A 24,153-nucleotide genomic window follows, 5' to 3' on the forward strand; every position below is an offset into this window, starting at 1 on the left:
CAAATCAAAGAGTCTTCCACATGAAATGTGAATCAATATTCATCACTTTATTTTTCTGTAAGCATTGGCTATGTTAGAAGTTATGTTTGAAGTTTTGTTGTTATTCTATTATGGCCACTTACATACACAGCAATCAGAGATGGTTGGCATCATGCACACAAAAACATACCTGCAAAATTGCCAGTTATTTGCACAATAAATGTCCATTGTTGGTATTTCTTTCTGACTCTTGCCATTGTTGTATTCCTTTTATATAGGTGTAATGCCCTTACATGATTTCAACTCTGTCTGGCACAGGGCTTATCCCTTTCACTAGTTTAGTCACTCTGAAGAGTCCTAGGTTAAAGACCATCAGATGTCTTGCTCAGTTGAGTTTATTTTATTTTATTTATAATCAGTGTGTTTAAAGTTGAATGAATGATTGCTATGTGTCTACTTTACTGCTGACTGCACTAATTCAGTCGGTACTTTTGGCAGGAGGAGATCAGCCCTCTGGAGAATGCTGTAGAAGCCATGGAGCTGGCCAATGAGAAGCTTAGTAACCTGGTACAGCAGCAAGCCTGTGATCGCTCACTGGCCGTGCACCCCCTCTCAATGATGCTCAATGGCATTGTCGACCCTGCTGTTCAGGGTGGATTTGCCAACTATGAGAAGGTCTGGTCTCCATATCTCATATCTTTTGAATAATATTTACCGCTCTAAATGAATTAAAAAGGTGTTAAAGTGCTGCGTCTGCTGTTCTTGACAGGCCTTCTTCATTGAAAAGTACGTGCAGGAACACCCAGAGGATTTGGAACGCATCGAAATCCTCAAACACCTGATTGCCCTCCAGGTTACCCCACAGCCAACTGTTCTAGCACCATCTGCACCTTCCATGCCTGCTGTGTCCTAAAAAAATCCACTGTTCTAGATTCCTCTCCTGGACGAAGGGATCCGCATCCATGGAGAAAAAGCTACGGAGCAGCTGAAGCCATTGCACAACCGCATAGTCACCTGCTTCCAGGACCTGCGGGAGAAGGTTGAAAAGCATTACGGAGTCATCACGCTGGTCAGTGTTTTTCATTTAAAACATTCAGAAATGGATAATAAAAAGATGGTTTTGATGTAATGGCACAGAAATTCATCGGAGATATTTACTGAAGAAGGATTCACCCACTTTGTAATACCAACAATACCTCCAGGGGGTATTGTCAGCTACTGTAGTCTTAATGACTTTTTAATGTTCAAGCTTATGTTTAGACCCTAAGTGTCGGGGTTGAGTTGAAATGAAATGTGTCCTCTGCATTTAACCCATCATCCTTAGTGAGCAGTGGGCAGCCATGAAAGGTGCAGTGTGGTGCAGGAGCACAGTGTGGGGACAGTACCTTCCTCAAGGGGACCTCGCTGGTACCATGGCGGTTCAAAATTTGAACACACAACCCTTCTGTTACTTACATGCTAGGCCATCACACCTCGATAACATTAGCTTTGAATCGAAACTGTTTGCATTTCATAGCGGTTTCTTGGGTTCTTATTTATTTTTTATTTTACATTAGTCTGTATGGGAAGTGTCTGTATGAGTCCTGGCAAAAATTTTCTAAGTAATGCATATGAAGGCCACTGCACATTTTGCAAGAAAGTGAGATGTTGCAGGGTGAGTGACTCAGTCCATGGGTTCAGTTGAAAGAGAACTGATGAATTATGTGAAGGATTGCCACTTTTCAGAGCTAACATTTAACCTTTAATTATTTAAACTTCTGTTTAAAAGTCCCTGTGCCACTTGTTGTGCCATTCTGCTGAGACTGCCCTTCTGGCTGTGTCCGAGCAGTGGCCAGATTGGCAAAACTGTCATCGGTTCTTATTCTCCTTGACCTCTCTGCAGCATTTGACACCATTAACCACAAGACTCTCTTGTCTATCCTGAAGAGTAATTCAGGGCTCAGCATGGCAGTGGTTTGCTTCCTACCTTGATGAGCGATCTTACCAAGTGACTTGGAAAGTATCCACCTCTACCACACGTAGACACTCCACTGGTGTCCCTCAAGGCTCCTCTCCTTTTCTTCCTCTACAAGAGATCACCTGGTGAGGTCATTTCCTCACATGGATTGTCCTACCACTGCTATGCCGACGACACAACTCATCTTCTCTTTTCCTCCCTCTGATCTACATGCTGCTTCCAAAATCTCGGCATGTCTAACTGACATCTCGTCTTGGAAGGCAGCCCATCACCTCAAACTCAATCCCACCAAAACTGAACTAATCTTCATTCCAGCAGATTCTTCACCACATCAGGAAAAGGGGTCTAGCGGTTAAGGAAGCAGCCCTGTAATCAGAAGGTTGCCGGTTCGAATCCCGATTCGCCAAGGTGCCACTGAGGGGCCACTGAGGGGCCACTGAGGGGCCACTGAGGGGCCACTGAGGGGCCACTAAGCAAAGCACCGTCCCCACACACTGCTCCTTCGGTGCCTGTCATGGCTGCCCACTGCCACTCAGGGTGATGGATTAAATGCAGAGGATAAATTTCACTGTGTGCACCGTGTGCTGTGCTGCTGTGCATCACATGTGACAATCACTTCACTTTAGGATCTTGCTATTTACCTGGACAACTCACAGCTTTCTCCTTCTACAACAGCCCGCAACCTTGGAGTAACAATAGACAACCAACTCTCCTTCTCGACTCACATCAGCAACCTTTCCCGCTCATGTAGATTCCTTCTCTACAATATCAGACGAATCCGCCCTTATTTGTCAACACAGGCCACCCAGATACTGGTTCAGTCCTTAGTAATCTCACGGCTGGATTACTGCAACTCTCTTCTAGCTGGTCTACCTCTATGTACCATTCGACCTCTACAACTCATACAAAATGCAGCAGCACGACTGATCTTCAACCTTCCCAAATTCTCCCACACCACCCCTCTGCTACGTTCCCTCCACTGGCTCCCAGTTGCAAGCATCAGATTCAAAATACTGATGCTGGCCTACAAAGGCAAATATCCTACCTCACAGCACTTATAACACCTCACACTGCACCTCGAATACTCCGAGCCTCCAGTACTGCTCACCTGCTCCCCCCATCGCTGAAGGTAAAAGGAAGACACTCATCTAGACTGGGCAATGAACTTCTCCTTGAGGTCAGAACAGCTCAGTCACTTGAAAGAGTACTTTCAAACGGCAGCTCAAGACCTTCCTCTTTAGACAATATTTAATTAACTTGTAACCTTTTTATTGTCTAACTTATGTATAGAATCTACAACAGAGTGAATAAAACATTGTATTCATAGTTGGGGGTCCTAATGAGCCAGAACTGATCACTTCATCGATGGTAACATGAAAGCACGTTGTAAGTCGTTTTGGATGAGGGCGTCTGCAAAATGCCTTAAATGTAATATGTAAATGTAAAGAATGAGCATCTTACCAGTAGAGAGGTTATAGCCAGAACATGTGTTGAGGTGTACTGAAAATGATCTTCTGGGAGCCCAAATATGGCAGCATGAGGACCATGACACTACTTCTGCCAAAGACTGTTTGTATGAAGGACATGAAATGAGCATATCTCACAGCTGTCAGAGATGTTGGGATAGATTTGTGCTAATCGTGTTTTTGGAATAGTAGACCCTAAATAGTACATTGAAATGTATCAGTATGAGACGAGAACAACCAGATCTAGTAAGAGTTATGTTACGGGCAGCATCCCCCAAGTCATTATCCAGTTCCCTTCCCAGTTCAGACTCCCTACTGTGTGGGAATCTGTTTACTGATGAGAGCGTATTGTAAACTTTTGAAATGGGTGACCTTTAGCGAATGACAAAAAAGGAATACCTAAGTATACCTAAGCACCTTTTAATAGCATTAAATGCATCCAGTAAATAAATTACATTGGCTGTTCCTTTTGTGTTAGTGTATTCACAATGGATTCACAAAGTAACCCTCTTCTTATAATAGTCACGTTTAGTTGGAGCGATGCAAACACTTTGGGGTTTTAAGGGCCCTTTCAATATCAGCACTTGAACTTTAGGAAAAGAAAATGATGGTGTGGACGTACAAAGGCCCAGAGCCTCTGCCGATGATCTAATAGAAGCCTGACAGATAATAAACAAATTATGCAAGGGAGTGATGTCGGCACATACTGATTTGAGGGTTATCGCAGCCTTTATGTGTAAAACATTTTCCCCCTATGCACACAAACACACCGGCAAGACAAAAAAAAGAAAGTTAAGTTCTAATTCAGACAAAATGGCTTGATGGTAAAACCTTTTTGCACATATTGCATCATGCCCTTATAAAATGCAGACACATTCATCCATGTCTGGAGCTTGACTTATGTCTCACGGGGAGTTCAGCGGCTGTCCTTGTTTTTCTGCAGCCCTGCTCCCTGACAGAGAAGAAGAAGAGTCGCGTGGGTTCGGTGGTGATGCCCTACATCATGTCCTCCACGCTGCGTCGCATGTCCACAATCTCCACCCTCTCCACCGCCTCCTCGGGCCTCTCCAGCGGCTCCGGCTCCTCAGACGGCGCGCCCTCCCGCCCATCCTCCCAAGAGTCAGTGCCACTCATTTATCATTTGTCATCATTCCTCTCCTCCCTCAGACGCCTTCTTTTTTACATTTATTTTTAGAGAAATTCTGGTGGTTTTAGTTAGTCAAATTCATGAAGTCTTCCTGAATGACTTTCCGTGTCTCTTACTCCACAGCTCACTCCTGTCCCGCTGCAGCGACCGCAGAATCTCTGTGTCTTCCCGCTCAGAGGAGGACAACCGCATCTGCAGGAAGAACAGGAAGGAATGGAGTGTGAGCAAATCCCAGGTCCTGCTGGAGAGACAGACCGACACAGACGAGGTGCCAAAATAACACAGAGACACACCGCTTCATGGAAATCAGGACACTTCTATCAAACACCAGACTGATTAACTTACAGTAATGAGTCCACTGGGCTGCAAATTGCCCGAAAATCTTTTTTTTTTTTTCTTTTGGTAATTTTTCCTGTGGGATAGAATTATTTCAGCTGAATGCATCCAATTTGCATATTTGTGCCACTTCAAAATAAATTCAGAATAGGAATTTAGCTATTGTTGCTTCTCATAAAATTATAAAAGGTTGATAAAGGTAATTTTTTTTTTAAACTAAATTCAACCACTGGAAATATATGGTCAGTGGCCTATCATTGTATTATATTGTGAGAGTTCAGCCAGAATAGTTAATAAAAAAACTTAAATATATTTTTTTTGAAGTATCACAGGTTCACCCATTTATTATTAATGGAGGGCACCATATATGGGAACTGATGATGAGAGCGTATTGTAAACTTTTGAAATGGGTGACCTTTAGTGACTGATAAAAAAGGGAATACCAATGTCATTTTTTACCGAATGTCATGTTTAGTGTTTTTTTTTTTTTTTTTTTTTTTTTTTGTGTGTGTCCTTGCTGTCATCAGACTCCTCCAGAGAAGCAGCAGAGACCCAAGAGCCTTCAATTTGGAGACCGGCGGCTTGCACTCTCCCTCTTCCAGGGTGACTCTTCTCAGCTGAGTCTGACTCACACACTGAGTTCCCTGCCAGCCTCCCCCCGCACGCCTTACAGCTACAGTGCGTGTCCCACAATCCTACAGACACACACACACTCTCCCACGAAAAGCAGCAGCAAATATGTCATTCGTTCTCTCACGTTACTGATGTCTGTTACTTACTGCTACCTGTGCAGGCGACAGTGATGTGTCTGCCGACATGCCAAGTACACCCCCACCCATGCCCCCTAAGAGGCATCCACACGAGACAGACCTCCTTCAAAACTCTGCTGAGGTAAGTGTGTCAGAGTCACAAAAATACACAAAACTTCATCTCCAGGATTTATGGTTGTTTTTTTTTGTTTTTTTTTTTTTCTTTTCTCGCTGCTCTCTGTAGCTCATTCCTCCGCTGCCGCTGAAAGTTGACAGTAAGCCCCCGCCGCCCCCACCCAAAATCCGCAAGTCAATGTTCCCCACCTATGAGCAGAGTCCTCAGTGAGCGCTTGACAGTTGGAGAGCCGCAGCTTCACTACACTCAAGTCCGTCTGCACCATCAACGTGGAGCCAAAATTATGGCTGAGGGGCCGACGGTGAAATATGGGGAAAGTCCCAAAAAGGAGCGTCACTGCGGTGCATTGTGGCCCTTGACATATCATTTTGATTGGCTTTTGTTTGGTTTTGATGACTTTCAACAGAATCAGTGTTCACAAATGATGCTTTATATGATGATCAGTGTTTTTTTTTCTTTATATGATTCTAGTGTTTTTTTTTTTTTTTTCTCCAATGAAAATCTTTTGTACATATTTTGTGTGTGTGTGTGTGTGTGTGTATGTATGTGTGTGTGTGTGTGTGTGTGTGTGTGTGTGTGTGTGTGTGTGTGTATATATATATATATATATATATATATATATATATCACAGCCCAATGTCATCACTGGGTAAGGGCTTGGTTCAAAACTTTCATTTTTGAGGTGAATCCACTGGACGAATGCTTAGTTTTCAAGGGCTGTTGACTGTATGCTGTGAACCAGTTTATGTGTTCAACGCAGTTCTCTGTAAAATGGCTATGAGTTTTAATACCATTTTTATTTAAAGCACTTTAGTTCATCACTACTAAAAAGGGAGTGTAAAAACTCAGTAGCGTTAAATGACATCTTTTGGGAGCGGGCCATTTTACCCCTTCCCATCCACCACAAGCTCTGCTGGAGACTTGACATTTCAAAGCTCCAGCAACATGGACTAAAATAAAGCTTAATTGAACACCATGAATGCATGTAGAATGCACCCCCTGCCTCCCAATTCTGAGTGAACATATGAATGCAGTGCGGGGTTTACAGTGGACAGTAAATGCAATGCACAGTTCAATAGGCAATGCTGTAAGTGCCTCAGACTGTAAACAGTGGTACTCTAGATATGCACTGGATGGCATTTACATCAGTACGTTTTTTCATTGTATTTTCTTTAAAGAATAAAGTGATTGTTCTAATGTATTTTCTCTATGACCGTGTGTGGTAGAAGTTTGTTTTGTACATCAGATTAATTTTTTGCTCCTTGTATATTGATTTATTGTCAAATTGCTATTACTTATGCTCATTGACATGCTAGATATTTCAGGGTCACAGCAGATTCAGAGACTTGAAGAGGGTTGAAATAAACCAGAAGTGTGTAAAATCAATATTTGAACCTTCTCCTGTTTGAATTTGCAGCTATAGAGCAATTGTTTTGTTAACGGATCTTGAACAGACCAGAATTTTAGTTAACCCTTTAAAATGTCCAATTAAGCTGTAAATGATTGAGTTATAAATATAAATCTGCAGTATATTATTTTCAAACCCACACCAAGCATGGGGCTTGTTTGCTAATGTGAGGTTAAAGCCGTCCTCGGGATTTACATACACGGGTATAACACAAAAGAAACATTTCATCTGTATCTGGAGGAAGAGAAATTATGACAACCAGAACATGAACTTTAATTATGTTTTTACAAACAAGAGATTAAAATGGGAGGAGCCTAGTGATTGACAGCTCTGACCCTACTTATTAGCTCATTTTGGATTATCGAAACCCATGTCTGTCAATATGTCATGTGAAAACATCATTAAAGACGGTGCTTCTTTTTTACTTATTTATGGAAATTCCATGGATGTGTTTGACCTCACTCTTGCAAACAGGCCCCATGCTTAGAGCCCAGCTCCACTTGCTGCAATTTCTCAAAATAAAAAAAGTGCCCTTAGTGGTTTTGAGTATTTAGGAAATTTTATTCATAATCCTTGCACAATGTTCTTTTTTTTAATTGAAGTCACAATAATTAGGAGATTTTGGAGATATGAATATATAGTTACACACCCCCCCCCCCTTGCCTGCACAGTACCATGAGTTCTCATGATCAATGAAACTGCCAGTCTTGTACAATACACACACAAATGAGAAGCAATGCGCAGCTCGCGACTTCTCAGTGTTTATCCTAGCATTACAGTAATTAAGTACAACTTTGAATCATGCCAGAGCTGTTGACAGATATAAATGATCAATTCATTTTTCATGATGCGGGGAAAAAAAACAAAAAGTCATGGTAATATTTATGATCGATGCAACAGCACGACCCTGCAGCCAATTCATCTGGGCAGCACAGCATTGCTTCAGTCTGGAGTCTGCCATGTTGTCAAGGAAACCACACTCCTCTGGCTTTGGATCATAGCGGACTGAATAAGCAGCATACCCTCCTCAGGAAAAGCGGGGGCCTTCAAGGACACCCTGTTTATAACCAGACTGTCGTCTACCCTTCTGGAAAGCAGAAAGACCCACTGTGAATGTTTTTCAGATTTGGTTGGGGGAAATAAATTAATAAAAGTTCTTCATTGACTTATGGCAACAGAACTTAATTATTTTCTGCAGATAAGTTTAATCCAAAAGGCTGAGAATCCCTCTGGCTAACTCGCCAGAGGAGAGTTTTAAATGCTCTAAAGGTTAGGCATCAATTTAGAAAATTGCATTTTAACACACAGTGCACTTTCATTGTCTATAAGCTATGTGGCACTATGAGATAAATCTTAAACAGTATTGGACTTGTGGTGAGATGAAAACCTGGCCAAACAAAATAATTTTGAAATGTAAAGAAGTATATATGTACATTAACAAGAACAGGTTGTACTGAGAGAAGGAAAGCAGCGAACACCTCATTAAACTGGCAGGCATTGTCTGTACTGAATGGTCTGATGGCCTGGGGGGTAAGAATCTCCTCCTGAGTCTTGGCCATCTCCTGAGCAAAGCCATCAGCAACCTCTGCTGATGTAGGCCAATGATAATAAGGCCATACTTTACAGGTACAAAAACATCACAAGTTCGTTGGTGTCGCATTAAATATATAAGATTTATGAAACAAAATTTCATCATCCAGAATGGGCAAGTTAGCATCATATTAATATTGCTGCTGACACAATTCTGCTGACACAAATCAACACGACTGCATTAAAGTTCCCTTTATTCTGTTATGCAATGCATTGTACACAATTAAAATAAAAGTGTAGAGATTGTGAAACTCTGCAGCACAGCACACACAACAAAATGTGTCCTTTGCTTTAAAACCATCACCCATGGTGAGCAGTGGTCAGCCATGACAGGTGCCCAGGCAGCAGTGTGTGGGGACGGTGCTTGGCAGATTTGAACCTTTCGGTTTCATTACCTGCCACCATTGCCCCACATAACAAATGTATAATATTTTGGTAATATTTTGCACCATTAAAAAAGGTTCATATTGAAAGATGGCCCAAAAAAGTCTAGCAAGGAAATCAGAACAAAAACTTTTATACTTTTATTCATTTTAAGCCTGTATATGCTTATGGATGACAACCTCACACAGATCTTTCTTCCCCTTAGTCACACTAATATAATTTTTTTTTTAAATCACTGTGCTCTTGAGCATTAGAGTGACAAAGGAATGATTGAGTTGCTTCTCCTAAAATGTCAAGATTTTTTCAGCTCTGCAAGAGATAAAAAAAAAAACAGATTTACGTGTTTATGTGCAGTGCAAGTTCTGCACCAACCAAGTTTAAATTGTGCCTAGACAAAGAATATGTAAAATATTTATAGTGTTAGTCTTCTCTTGCTCTGCATTTCATTTTATTCGCTACGACCCCTCCCACCGCAGCCGCTTACATACATCCTCCTTCGTCAGTTCAAGTACCGTTTGTAACTCAGTGGCCCTTTTCCAAATTTGAGGCAACATGAGCTGCTGAGAGGACAATTGAAACTCACACAGCTTGTCCAATCAAAAATGAACTGCCGTTATGCCACTTCCATGCAAAGTAGGGCTCTCTGGAGAAAAGGGTGCTGCCCAATCATTTCGCCCCAGGTGAAAATTTTTCAGCAAGTTCAGAGGTTATTGTAGTCTGGTAGAAAATTCGGAAACGAAGGTTTTACCCAGACTGATCATTGAATATATTTATCAGTGACGGGTCAGGTTATGAGAGAATCATTCAATAAATGTAACCCTCCTGCAACATTCTAAACAGCCGCCTTGCACTTTGATCAGCAAAATCTAAAGGATTAATTTTTTTGCACCAAACGTGAAGTGAAGTGATTTTAATTGTGAGACACTGCGGCACAGCACACGGTGACACAACAAAATGTCCTCTTCTTTTAACCATCAGCCTTAGTGAGCAGTCGGCAGCCATGGCACGCGCCCGGGGAGCAGTGTGTGGGGACAGTGCTTTGTTTAGTGACATCTCAGTGGCACCTTGGCAGATCGGGATTCGAACAACCTTCTGATTACGGGGCCGCTTCCTTAACCGCTAGGCCACCACTGCTCCAAAAGCGCACTGATGGTCATGTCCAATGATCTATTTTAAGAGCAGATATGAACTGAAGTCTTAAGACATCAGAAAACATTCAGAATAGCATGTGTTTATCTGGAAAGATCATCTTAAACCAAGCAAGTAGTCCTGCTTCAGCGCATAGTGACATCAAGAACCCTTGTTCCTCCTAATTATAACCATTTACAGTACGCCTGTAATTAACAACAACACGAGTTTACAGCCTGACCTGAGGTGGCAGAGTCCCTTGTGCATCCATGTTTCTAAAACAGGTTATTTAAAAAGCGTTCAACAATGCACCACTTGCTTTAGACATGTTCTTCGTCATTTCATTTTCATTTTACAGCCTTGAGATAGCAATGCGCCAACAATGCGCCCAGCCCAACCTCAGATGCCAGTTGGAAATGGGCAGATTTGTTGTAATGACGACGTAGTTGCATAGCCAGAAATGAGCAATGTGCCACCAGAAAAGCACTGATCAACAACAAAAAAAACCCTGCCAAAAAGCGCCTTAGATTGCCAGAATGAGGCCTATTGTGTTCATGAGAATTAGACTGACATGCAACCAGAAAGTATAATGCCCCCAACCATTGCTGCAGAGGCAGAAAAATGAATGAACTAATATACTTTCATGTGAGATACAGTGGGCTAAGGTGACTTATTCTGAAATGCTGCATTTACCTCCAGTGTTTGTTGTAGTTTTTGCATTGAAGGAAATGTAAATGTGGACTATGGAATGTATCGGTTTGCATTTTCACTTGCAAATCATGAGGCTGTCGAAATTTCTGACATTAATTAATAAACACAATGATAACTGATAATTAATAACATCCCTATATTATTTAGTTTTTGAGCAAAATTCAATGATGGGGAGCCTGGTTGTGGACTCGTTTGGTCTCCGGCACCTTCAGACAGCCTAAGCAGGGATAATCGTCCAGGAAGAGGTTGTACAAATGCAGGAGGTTCTTCCAAAACGTCTTCTTTCCATATATCAGCACTAGGGCACAGAGGGAGGTGTACATGGAGGAGAAAAGAACAGTCAAGGACAGGAGGTTCTCATCCTTCATCAGGATTACATAGTGTGAATAGATATCAACAATCAGGAAAGAAAGAAAAATGACCACCAGGAAGAGGTTCATGCGGATGACCCGCATCTCTGAGCCGAGCTTGGGCGTGTGGAACCCGTTGGTGCTGGCCTTCATGTGCTGGAGGTGGATGGCCAGGTGCACGGTGATGGAGATGCTGCTCTTGAATATCAGCACCCCTGGAATGACGTCTGAAACCAGCACACAGAACCCACCATACATTTGACCTACAAAGTCCTCTGGCATAATGGAGCAATCGTCCAACCAGGTGATGTTCTCAGCGGTTATGGTTGTGATCAGAGGGACACAGATGGAAAACCCACAAATTGGGATGACAATCACCACAGTCAGGACATGTTTGAGGATGACCTCCTGGATCCTGGTGTAGCAGTGAATGGGTTCAATCACTAGCTTGGTGGCATAGTAGAATACGAGGAAGGCCGTAGTCCACATAATGGAGAACTTCAGGCTCAGCACGATTACTGTTAAAACTGCATACAGTATCCTGTACTTGCACTCATGGTCCAGTTGATCCATGCTCATCCAGAAGTAGGAGAAAACTTGATGCGCCACGTTTTGCAGGGCCAGGCCGGTGATGATGGTCTCACAAGGTGTCCAGTGGTGGCTCTGTCTGTAGTTTCTGAGGCCCATTAGTAAGATGTAAGTGTTGAAAAATATCGTCAGGACACCCAGGAAGCCGGTCAGAATCCACATACCCATCTTGTGGGCTGTGGTCAGCAACATGGTTTCTGCCTTTTTTCTCTACCTTTCTTTTTAAAAACAACGCCAAATTGTCAGCGTGAATTTTGCACGGAACATCTGTTGGATTAAAAAACAGAAGCTTACCGTTAATAAATTATGACACGACACCATCTGCTCAGACATCTATGACACTTTCTGCTACAATGGTCTGTGCTGCTGTGCATTGTAATAAACAAAGAGCAATAAATACAACAAAGTACATACATTATTTAATGTACACCTTATTGGAGAGCAAATTGACAATGATGGAAGTCTCTTGTAACCACTTGTACTGTATTGTACATTTACATATGAAATTGACCATTTAATATGTCCTAACAGCACACTTTTACACACAGACTATTTACACTGAAAATACTCTGGTTTCATTAATACTAGTAATAATAATACTAATAATAAAGTAGTTTGTTTATTTTAAGTAGATTTACTATCAAATAATATGTAGAGAGAAAAAATACATTTATTTGTTTTTATTATTAAAAATAGCAATTGCTATATAATGTCTGTTAATTTACCATTTACCATATGATTTATTCCTGAAGGTTAAAAAAAATTTAAAGAGTACCTCTTCAGACTGAGTTGGCACATGCATAGTTGGCACATCCACATCCTTTGATCCTTTCAACATCAAAACAGCATTTATACTAGATCCAACTCTTTCAGGAGGATATTTCCATAAACAGAATTCACCAAACTTCTAAGCTCCTCCTCCATCCTCCATTGCTTTCTACAGAAAAGATGCAGAGGCCCAAGGTTATGTCCACAGTGAACTCTGAGGCAAATGAAACAGACCTTCCCCCACTCCCCCTTCACTAATAAGCCCATAGAACTCCAGTTAGCAGAAAGTGTAGTACGGATGTGTAAAATGCCAATAAGTTGTATTCAGAGTCAAGGGCATTTTGTTCTGACATATCCCAAACTTCTCTCACCTACACCTTACTTCAGTTGGTGTTGACCTCGTGCAGCTGGCATTCAAATACACTTCCTGAAGGCCATTTGCTGCGGTCAAATCACAGACCGGTTCTCTGCACAGTTAATTTACATGCGGTGCTGTATCTAAATGAAGGCAACCTCAGACGGCAGGCCTCATCAGACCACATGCAATTATATAATCCACCAACACCATGCAGGCAGTCATTGACTATGTGCCAAACATCCAGCGTTTCAATATTTCTTTAAGGTTGCTTTTTGAATTGTGTATTTCAAGCATATGGTATATAATAGAGGAACATCATGCTATCATACTTTAGCATGTAGAATTAGCTACCTAAATTTATACTGAGATTGATCCACCAAGAATGACATATTAAAGACATTTCTGCACACATAAACACAGGCTTTTACTAATGCACCAGGCTGAGGTAATATGCTAATTTTCCTACATGGTTAGCCCAATATTATGTAAATTGCACAATTTGAACATTTGAAATTAAACCTTCGAACATGTTTCACCAGGTTGGTTAGACAACCAACTCTCCTTCTCGACTCACATCAGCAATCTTTCCCGCTCATGTAGATTCCTTCTCTACAATATCAGACGAATCCGCCCTTATTTGTCAACACAGGCCACCCAGATACTGGTTCAGTCCTTAGTAATCTCACGACTGGATTACTGCAACTCCCTTCTAGCTGGTCTACCTCTATGAAAGTGAAGTGATTGTCACACGTGATACACAGCAGCACAGCACACGGTGCACAGTGAAATTTGTCCTCTGCATTTAACCCATCACCCTGAGTGAGCAGTGGGCGGCCATGACAGGCGCCCGGGGAGCAGTGTGTGGGGATGGTGCTTTGCTCAGTGGCACCTCAGTGGTACCTTGGCAGATCGGGATTCGAACCAGCAACCTTCTGATTACGAGGCCGCTTCCTTAACCACTAGGCCACCACTGCCCCTAAAGAGGAAGGTGTACCATCCGACCTCTACAACTCATACAAAATACAGCAGCACGACTGATCTTCAACCTTCCCAAATTCTCCCACATCACCCCTCTGCTACGTTCCCTCCACTGGCTCCCAGTAGCTGCACACATCAGGTTCAAAATACTGATGCTGGCCTAAAAAGCCAAACATGGAGTAGCACCATCCTACCTCACAGCCCTTATTACACCTCGCACTGCACCTCGTATACTCCGAGCCTCCAGTACTGCTTGCCTGGTCCCTCCATCTCTGAAGGTAAAAGGAAGACACTCATCTAGACTCTTCTCTGTCTTGGCCCCTCGGTGGTGGATTGAAATTTCCCTTGTCACTGAGCACCTTCAAACGGCATCTCAAGACCTTCCTCTTTAGAGAATATTTAGATTAACTTGTAACTTTCTTATTGTCTAACTTATGTACAGAATCTACAACAGAGTGAATAAAAATATTGTCTTCATAGTTGGGGGTCCTAATGAACCAGAACCGCTCACTTCATCGATGGTAACTTGAAAGCACGTTGTAAGTCGCTCTGGATAAGGCCGTCTGCCAAATGCCATAAATGTAAATGCTACTGCCTTGTTTGAGATGAAGGAAAAAGGGGGCAATTTCTATGCATCGAGTTGTTTGACTTCCCTTGTTAAACGAGTCAAAGTGACTTCTAAGCAATTTGGCAAGTACACTTAAGGTGGTTTTTCTACTCCTGCCTGGTAAGTGTGGAAGAAGATGGAGCTGCTCAAGCATACTGCTCTTAGAATGGAATAGTAGGTGCAGAACATACATTTTTGTGGAGGGCCAGGGCGGGCAAGGGTTGTAAGGCAGGGTTCCTACCTGAAACAGGTGCAAAGAATGTATTGCACAAGGATGATGGAATTAAGCTTTCCAACAAGTCTGTTTGCGAGACATATACAGGTGGGAAATGTAGACATAATCTACTGCCAGGAAGAGTTCATTGTCATTTCTGTATTTTAATTATTTGATAAATTACTTTAAATATTTGGTGCAGTTTAATTATTTTTAGGTAACATTTTCCAACAATACAAAGCGCCACAGACCATTTATTTGTGTTCCAAGAGTCATTCTCTGTTCAGAATTTGTCCTGGGACAGTTCATGTCAAAATTTGAGCCTGGGGCAATATGGCCAAAAAAATAAAATAAAATGAATTTACATTTACATTTACATTTACAGCATTTATCAGACGCCCTTATCCAGAGCGACTTACAATCAGTATTTACAGGGACAGTCCCCCTGGAGCAATTTAGGGTTAAGTGTCTTGCTCAGGGACACAATGGTAGTAAGTGGGATTCGAACCTGGGTCTTCTGGTTCACAGGCGAGTGTGTTACCCACTAGGCTACTACCACCCACCTGAATCAAATTAACAGACTTAAATGAGCCCACATTATATAAACAATCCAAAATTAAGGGACTTCAGAGTAAAATAAAACCATCAACTGAATGCAGATCAGTTTCTAAGACCTAAAGATTAGCTGTGAACAATTTGAAAAGCTTCAAAGGCTGACCTGTGATGCACAGGTTCAATGTGATTAAGCTTAAATTGAATCAATTCAAGCTGATTAATCTTCATATGACACAAAGCCATAAAAACTTTTAAATTGCCGTCCAGAAGTAGGAGAAAACTGTGGAGGGTTCGCCTTCTGGACATCTTCCCGATATGCCTGAGCCTGCGGTAACACAGAAAAAATTAATTTGACTGGTGTGGAAATGAATGGTCGGTTTTTCCTTGTGGTATGTTTCTGTGGCACGAGAGCATATAGGAATCATGAGCAGAAGGGCCACTGCGGAATGCAAATGTCCTGAGACCTGACAGCATGAATAAAGGAATCACTTTGTGACACTTCTTTTCGATTGAATGATGCATTAAGTGTAGAGTTTACAAGAACATATTCTTTAAAAAGAAAAAAAAGGAATTGAAAATATTCTCATTGGGACTTGATGGGTCTCTGAGGGACCACACTGTTACAATGTCAGTTTACGTTCTGTTGCATACTGTCACCTATTGTCATTGCATCACTCTAGCATTACACCTGGCGGTTTGTTCAGCATCCCAAACCCACTCAACACTTGCGTCACTCAAACTCATTGCAGAGCCACCCACACCTTGCCTAACCTCACTTCAACCTCACTTCAGTGTTACCAAGGATACGGCGCTTCTGCTGCAGAGCACGCAAGTTACAAAAAAAAAAAAAGATCATAATAATAAATCATAATTTTCTGGTGCCAGCCTCTGACAATTTAAGGAGATTTAAAGTTGTGTGACCCCTTTAATAGACTTTGGCAGTCTTTGACTTACAGTCACGACATAGAGGGACAAGTCTCTCCATGGCAGTGTGTTCCTTGGTGTCTTCAGCATGTTTTAATTTAGTTGACATGCCCTAGTTGCAGCTCGTGCCTTCTTCAGGGCATAACGCTGAATGCACCGGAGAAGGTCTGTGCATGCACTCTGTTAATTAGTGAAGAGTTGCACTAAACTACCCCCCCCCCCCCCCCCCCCCCCTGAAAAAAAAAATTAATTGGCCAGAACTACAAACTGATTTATTTTACATTCAACTAAAACTATGACAAAAACACACATGGCTGGCCAATGAAATGGCTAGTACAGACTAGTACATCTTTTTCCTGATTAATTAACTGATATTTCATACAGACCATCCTCAGTGGATTCGTGTTATGGCCTGAAGAGGGCATGAACTGCTACACGTGGACATTGTTTTTAATATTCCAACTAGGACAAGCAAATGAAGAATGCGTTGGCTTAGATAGACTAATCTGCTGTTATCTTCAATAATTCAATAAGCCCCAACATAAAAACCACCCAACTCAAGAAATCAAGAAAACTCAAACGAAAGATCAAACGTTCATAAAGGTCTTAATGCATTTGGCAGGTTGGACGCACAAAAGGCTAGTCAGAGGACCTCTGGGGCACAAAGCCCAGCACAAGGTGACTGTCGTTTTGCACCCTGGCCAGTAGAGGGCACAAAAAACACTGCACTGGCACTAGTCAGGAATCTATTTAGGTCGATTGAATGGGGTTATTGCCCTCATTATTATTTGATGAAACATCAAGAATGTGTTTTCCTTCCGACTGAATGTAATCTTTGAGATAAAGCTTAATTTCCCCCTCCGGATTAAAGCAAGCACAGTAAAGCGACAGGAGAGACAGGGCATTAACTCCGTCGTAATATCTATGTCACCGGCTAATTGCATGCTTGTAAGAAATAAATCAGGCACATTCTGAAGTAGGTCTGTATTTTCTGGAAGAAAAGTGGCAAACAGAAAAAGAGTAAAAAAATCTTCATTTTAAAAACAACACTATATATAAAGAAAGGCTTTTATTTTATCTACATATGTGCAAATGATCAGTATCAATAAACAGCTTCATTTACTAAATTCTGCTTCATAAATATCTACATATTATTCAAAATAGCAACACAATTTGTTCTAGACAACCCTTGAGTATTCCAAAAACTGTGAATGTCCACAAAGTGCGAGATCCCACTTAACACCATGGTGGTCTGGTGTCCTTCTAGTGGTTACACGGCATAGCCGTATCTGCTGTCGTACTGTAGAGGTGCACTGTAGATGTTGCCAGCGGGGGGCTGTTGACCGTGGTAAACACTGCTCTTGCCAGATTCTGTCCTATGGGGGGGCTGGTTCCTCACAGAGCTGTAGAAGACCCCGGGGTGGGCGCGATAGCCCAACACTGAGCGGAAGCTGGACAGCCTGCTTCCCGGCCGACTCTCAGGGGCTGGAGCGTCTTCCCTAGAAGGTTATGTGTGGAACCATTCATATTTGAATACCAGCAAGTCATTAATAAAACAACGTTGAACTGAAAGGGCATCGACTTACTGGATCTCATTTGCCATTTCCTTCTCATAGCGTCGCTTGTTGCAGCAGCAAATCAGAAGCCAGATGAGCAGGAGGAGGAGGAGCAGCAGCAAGATTGCACCAATCACTCCTGCTGCTATGACCCCTGCTTTGTTGGTAGCTAGAAACACATGACAGCAGCACTTAATAATGAGAGCATCTACCTAGTCTACCACCTCACCCTTCTTCTAACTTGGCCTTAAACAGTACATATTTCTATCCACAGCCTTCAAACCTCAGCTCTTGCTGGCCCTGATGTTTTTGCGAAAAAACTTATATGCTTTTGCAAATGCTCTGTTTTTTTACTTATGACTAACAGTGTCCTTACCTCATTAAAAAACAACATTTCTCTTCAGTTCACAGTGGTCTTGGAGGCTTTTAATGAGCCAAGACTTTGAATTGTGTTAAAAATAGAGGACAGAAGTTCATAGAATGAGCAAAAAAGGATTTGGGAGCAATTGTGCAAGTTGAGAGAGACAAGGGAGTTCTTTAATTTTCATCATAGGTACACTTAAACTGTGAGAATCATAACATGAAAAAAAATCTCATTGTATGATTTTTATCATACATTGTGGAGCCATTTCTGCTCTTCAAGACTGTTTTGAATGCACTGACTGGCAAATATTTAGCTGCAACCAATGGCAACAACACCCTCATCTTGGAGGAGTCAACACGATCAGTCAACAGCCACATCAGCAAACGCACTGATGACGGTACAGTCTTCAAGTCCATCACCACAAGATCCAACAAGAAGTTGTGGATGGCTGCAGAGGTGTGCGAACTGGTCAAACCACGAGACTCCGCTTTCAGGAAGGGTGACATGGTGGTCCTAAGAACAGCGATGACCAAACTGTCTCGAGCACATGGGCAGAAAATCCACAGCCACTTCCAGGACAGTGGTGACACACGCCGTATGTGGCAGGGCATCCGGGCCGAGACAAACTTCAGGACTAAAACTTGTGACTAAAACCCTCCCTCCCAGATTCGCTGAATGACGTCTACGCACAATTCGACACACAGGACAACGTGACTGTGAGGAAATCCAACCCTCCTCCTAGTGACCTGGTGATGTTTCTAACCACGGTGGACGTGAGCAAAACATTTTTGCAGAGTTAACTCACAAAAGGCTGCTGGACCAGGCAAAATCCCTGGAAGAAGCTCAGAGAATGTACAGACCAGCTGTAACATCTAGACATCCAAGAAGTCTTCGGTGTTGTGTCTTAAAGTACTGTCCCCTTGCACTTACACCCATCATGATATGAAACATATGAAAACCCTGTTTTGTCTATTGTCCAAGCTGCTCCACGGATGATGCCATTGCCACCACCCTGCATCTGACCCTCACCCACCTGGACAACAAGGACTCACACACACGAATGCTCATCATAGACTTCAGTTCTGGATTCAACACTGAAGCTTGGCCTGCTGGGCCTGAACACCTCAATCTGCAAATGGATCAGTCTGTCCAGATCAGGAACAGCATCTCCAGCACCACCACACTGAGCACTGGAGCTCCTAACAGCTGTGTGCTCGGTCCAGTGCTGTTCACCCTGCTGACCCACGACTGTACAGCAACGCACAGCTCCAACCACATCATCAAGTTAATCAATGACATGACCGTGGTAGGTCCACTCTCCACTGAACATCAACAGATCTTGTGATTGTCAACAACACAAAGTTCCTAGGTGTTCATCTGGAGGAGAACCTCTCCTGGACTCTCAACATCAGCTCAACAGACAAGAAAGCCCAGCAATATCCAAGTAGATTCAGGTGGCCCTGCTCCCAGCAAAGCGCAGGGTGAATTAGGGTAATGTGGAATGCTTTGTGATGTGGGAGACCTAATATCTTGGCCTCACTTGTTGGGGTGTCATCCCAGCAAGTAAAAAATGCATATAATATATCCCAGATTAGGCTAATTCACCCCAGTCATGTGCGAATGCTGAGCATCTGCTCCCAAGATCATCGCTAAATAAATTCATAGCTTTTATCTCTTGGAAAATGAGCTGATTGACTAATTGAGCCAAAATGATCTTGACTTCCCCATTTCACAATTTAACTGATGGAAGCGCCGTCATGCTAATCAACCATTTGTTAACCGAACACAGAGACGGCTGCATACGTGTGGAGCAGGAGATTCACACTTACGGTTGTAGGCCTTCAGGGCGTAAATACACTGTTCTGTTCCAACCTCGTTCGTCACTTGGCAGCGGTAGTTCCCGGTGTTGCTTTCCGAATGGTTACTGATCAACAGCTCCCCGGTCTGTGGATCTAAACACAGACATTTTTTGTTTTACATTTTTTTGCCTCGACAAGTTCTTCCATCCCAGCGCTGGCTTCCTGTCACTTATTGAAACAGGGATATTTGGTCAGTCCAATTGTGGTGTACACATTTAGAAATGCAACGTCATGTGGGTCCCATTAAATATTTTAATGCCATTTCAAAGCCATGCTGAAAAGCTTGTTGTTGTCATTGTGATACACAACATAGCACAGCACATGGTGTACACAACAAAATGTGTCCTCTGCATTTATTCAAAGGCACCCAGGGAGCACAGTGGCACCTAGATGGTTTCCGAGTCCGCTTCCCAATCCGCTAGGCCACCCACACCAAATTGAAAATTCTGTTTGCTCTTCACCAACTTCACCTATTTATGCTCCATGGTTGTATATGTACCGTATGAAGATGTAATACCACCATCTTATGTTGTATACATATGTATAGTTATGGTTATGGTTGGGATTATGGTACATGGTGTTACATGGTATTACATTTGTTACTCTGCATGTTGCACTGATTTATCACTCACTCACTATTCCTCACTATTCCTAACTGCCTAGTCCTTTTACTCAGGGTCACGGTTGCCAGAGCTCATCCCAGAACACGGCTCACAGGATAGGGTCACACCCACCAGCCCACCACTGGACACACACACACACCATGCACTCAAACTAAATCAATTTAGAGTCGCCAATCCACCTAGTTTACATGCCTTTGGACGGCGGGAGGAAAACAGAGAACCTGGAGGAAACCCATACAAACACGGGGAGAGTGTATAAGGTGCCTCTATATTAACAAAAATTAACATATTTTTTTGCATATGTTACTTAAATGTTTGAACATAAACCTGACATTTGTCATACACGTCTTCTTCAAAAGCTCACACCACACACATATTACCTATTCACTACTTTTGTTTTGCACATGTACACTGTACATATATTAAAATGATGAATGTGAATGATATGTTTATGAGAAAAAAGTAAGGATTTGCAGCCTTGGATTATTATGCTCTAAAATATTATAATACATTACTTAAACAGTTAAAGATGTAGATTACACCCCCATTTTTAAAAAAGCTGTAAAAATTGTTTCCTGTTTTTAGCTGTTGTTTAGCTGTAGAATTTTTTTTATGTTGATTTTGTTTCAATCTTTAAAATATTTGATCTTTCTGTAGGTAAAGCGCTTTGAGCTGCATTTCATGAATTAATAAGGCCTTTTCTTTTTCTTTCTGTTACCATTGCTACTAGTGTAAATTGAACTTACTTTGTGTGGACATAGCAGGCATGTTGCCCCCACTCTCTCTGGTCCATTGATATGTGAAAGGTATGGAACCTTTTGAAGACTTGCAGCGGAGGGAAACGGTTCCTCCCTTCTCCTCTGGACCCTCCACCCAACATTTTGGTTTTGTTGGGCGTACTGGGGGAAAAAAAGTTTATTTTGGTAATTCTGTGACAAATGAGTGACACTAAGACAGACAGGGTGGAGCAAGGTGGAGTGGATGCTCCAAACCACATTCCAGAGTGAGCAGAGCAGGAGAACTGGTAAAACCGAAACCAGATAGGGAGCGGCATCAAACTTGACAGACTAATGCCCGGGTCTTACCCAATACAACCAGGGTCACTTTGCGCGAATCGACTCCTGGCATCTGTTTGACTTTGCACTGGTAGGTAGCTGTGTCAGCCATGGTGAGGGTGGAGATTTCAATGGTGGCGTCACCATTCTGGGGGTCTCCTACAAAGTCCAGGCGCTTCAAGAGGTTTGGGTTGCCCAGTTTATGCTCCTGTCCCCCTGAGTAGGATAAGATCTGAGAAACACAGACTGGCTTCAGTGATAGCTGATAGCTGATATCTAGACATCAGGAATGTTCACCACAGGTACGTCCTCAGACATGTCTGTCATTCTTTAACTCATGCTTTAAATGGTTCTGAGAGGAAAAAAAAGAAGACCTGGCAACTTGAATACAGGCCTGAAAGGCATAACAGTGAACACCAATGAACAACAAAAAAAGTTTTATTTAAAAAATTTTATTTGACACTTTCTCATCCAATAAAAAGACTAATTCTCACCAGTTCATCTTTCTGGGTCATGTCTGGGCTCACATTCGACCACTCAATATCCAGCTCCCCAGTGTCAGAGGGACCCGGGCTGTAAGTGCAGCCCAGTGTCACGCTCTCACCCTCAGCCTTCTTTATGGTCTGGGGTCCCGTGGAGGTCACCTGCATGCCACCTATAAATACAACAGATTGACTGTTCAGGACCCTTTTTTTTATTACTCCAAATATAATGCTTTATTTGTATATTTTCTTTACTGTTCACACCACATACAGTATTCCCTCAAAAGAAGTGAACACAGATCCTTTCCTTTAATATTCTCTTGGAAGCCTCAGAATGCAACATATGTATTTTCTGTATTATTTAACACATATCCACCCTGGGCAATTAACAGTAAATCAGATTTAAGATTTAGATTTTCAAATTTAAACCAAAGTCATAGAGCAGAGTGCGAGGCTTACTGGATGCCTTTTAATGTTCACATTTTCTAAACCAAGCCCCTCACCAATGAGTCGAGAATTTCCTATTTTCAGAATTTTCTCCTGGGTGAGTAGGCAGACTGTAGAGCAGATTAATATGCAGAGCTAATTTCCGTGGCATAACTGTACTCGAAAAAAAAATTCAACTCACCGGCATTATTCAGATGGAGTGCAACAAGGACCATGGCCAAGGACCATATCCTCTCCATTACCAGGTCAGGGCTAAACCTGTAAGGCAGAGTGGAACAGTGATGGGACGGTAATGGTCTCAGCTGCCCGGCTGATTTGCACGTGTGAAACTTCCTCTTTGTGATTACAATCTCCTACGAAACTGACTGCCGGTGGTGACTGAAACTCACACAGTTTCTTTATTTTTCTCTCTGTAGCTCATAATTAACTCCATATCTGTAAAATCACAAAAAATGGATCAAGAGGATCCATGCCTTGGCTTTCAGTGCACTGAAAAAATGTTACATGAAGGTTCGTACCTGTAACCCAGTACAACTCCCTGAGAGCAAATACAGGATCGCCGAACAGCATGCAAATATATCTATATGTACATAGTCTAACAAGCTTCAATAAACAACTCCGTTTAAAAAGCCCTGTAGTGCAAGATGACTGCAGTTCACGAGCATGAACCAAGCCCGTAAAAATGGAGAAGTGCTTCTCTGAATTGTTTTTCTTCCAGCTGATAACAGGGAGCAAGGTACAGAACACCTCCACCATGCCATGGTCAGTTTAAATGGAGGGTGAACAAAACAGTAGCAGAAATAATTATAATAATGACAATCTACATAATAATTTACCTTTAGTGGAATTAATCTTCAGTATGCTCTCCGGAACGGAGAAATGTGTAGAGCGTTCTGCTTAGTGGGTGGATTTTGTTTTTTCTTCCCTGTTCACCCCTGCTCCACCTTTCTCTTACTCTCACCTTCAAAAAATGCAGCAGGTGTTTCGCACAGACCACACCCCGAGACTGTTTACCTGCTTCCTGTTGCAGAGGAAACTGCTCTGGCTTTGTCTGCATTCGGATGAGGGAAGTGGCACCTTTAATATAATCACAGGTTGACGCGCTTGCTTTTTATGTAATTCTGTAAGCTCTGTTCATTAGTTTGTGGCTCAATTAATAGACATAAATGTAAGAGCAGCAATTAAAGGGTCACATGTAATTCACATGCTAAATAAACCCTTTTATATTTCAATGAGTGTTTGATTTATATTTGAAAAAACGGTAGACCATCTTGTATTCAGGCCAACATTTAGTGAGTTCAAGTCAGCCCAACATTTAGAGTTATATGTCAATTTATTATTATTTTTTTACTAGACGTTTGTCAGAATATTAGAAAATAACTCAATTAGATGTATTCTGAAGCTTTAAAAAACTCTGTAACTGAACACTGTTTGT

General features: G+C 42.1%; 3 protein-coding genes across 5 annotated transcripts in view; 1 reads left to right on the plus strand and 2 right to left on the minus strand.

Annotated features, from left to right (window-relative positions):
* dock5 (dedicator of cytokinesis 5) overlaps positions 1–7,716 on the plus strand; it is a 35,236-nt gene extending 27,520 nt beyond the window's left edge. The window contains exons 44-51 of the mRNA XM_028995911.1: positions 478–654; positions 749–832; positions 911–1,048; positions 4,346–4,521; positions 4,673–4,817; positions 5,413–5,563; positions 5,679–5,776; positions 5,879–7,716. Coding sequence (XP_028851744.1) covers positions 478–654; positions 749–832; positions 911–1,048; positions 4,346–4,521; positions 4,673–4,817; positions 5,413–5,563; positions 5,679–5,776; positions 5,879–5,980 — 1,071 coding nt within the window. The 3' untranslated portion in view covers positions 5,981–7,716. The remainder of the gene's footprint in view (positions 1–477; positions 655–748; positions 833–910; positions 1,049–4,345; positions 4,522–4,672; positions 4,818–5,412; positions 5,564–5,678; positions 5,777–5,878) is intronic.
* Positions 7,717–10,793: 3,077 nt separating this feature from the next.
* Positions 10,794–12,760, minus strand: tas2r202 (taste receptor, type 2, member 202). Of its 2 annotated transcripts, none has more exons than XM_028996945.1 (2): positions 12,704–12,760; positions 10,794–12,195 (listed from the first exon to the last, which is right to left on the minus strand). In XM_028996945.1, exon 2 carries the CDS (start codon positions 12,118–12,120, stop codon positions 11,152–11,154), a length of 969 nt encoding a protein of 322 aa, XP_028852778.1. In that variant the 5' UTR covers positions 12,121–12,195; positions 12,704–12,760; the 3' UTR covers positions 10,794–11,151. The 2 variants fall into 2 exon arrangements, with proteins under 2 accessions (XP_028852778.1, XP_028852779.1); XM_028996946.1 differs by lacking the exon at positions 12,704–12,760 and adding an exon at positions 12,654–12,679.
* Positions 12,761–17,384: 4,624 nt separating this feature from the next.
* Positions 17,385–23,702, minus strand: vsig8b (V-set and immunoglobulin domain containing 8b). Of its 2 annotated transcripts, none has more exons than XM_028996285.1 (8): positions 23,555–23,702; positions 22,900–22,976; positions 22,284–22,444; positions 21,820–22,021; positions 21,481–21,633; positions 20,082–20,204; positions 17,919–18,057; positions 17,385–17,831 (listed from the first exon to the last, which is right to left on the minus strand). In XM_028996285.1, the coding sequence occupies exons 2-8, from the start codon at positions 22,955–22,957 to the stop codon at positions 17,603–17,605; spliced, it is 1,065 nt and encodes a 354-aa protein (XP_028852118.1). In that variant the 5' UTR covers positions 22,958–22,976; positions 23,555–23,702; the 3' UTR covers positions 17,385–17,602. The 2 variants fall into 2 exon arrangements, with proteins under 2 accessions (XP_028852118.1, XP_028852116.1); XM_028996283.1 differs by lacking the exon at positions 23,555–23,702 and adding an exon at positions 23,108–23,200.
* Positions 23,703–24,153: the final 451 nt, after the last annotated feature.

The sequence above is a fragment of the Denticeps clupeoides genome, chromosome 11 (assembly GCF_900700375.1).
Source record: "Denticeps clupeoides chromosome 11, fDenClu1.1, whole genome shotgun sequence".
NCBI lineage: Eukaryota > Metazoa > Chordata > Actinopteri > Clupeiformes > Denticipitidae > Denticeps > Denticeps clupeoides.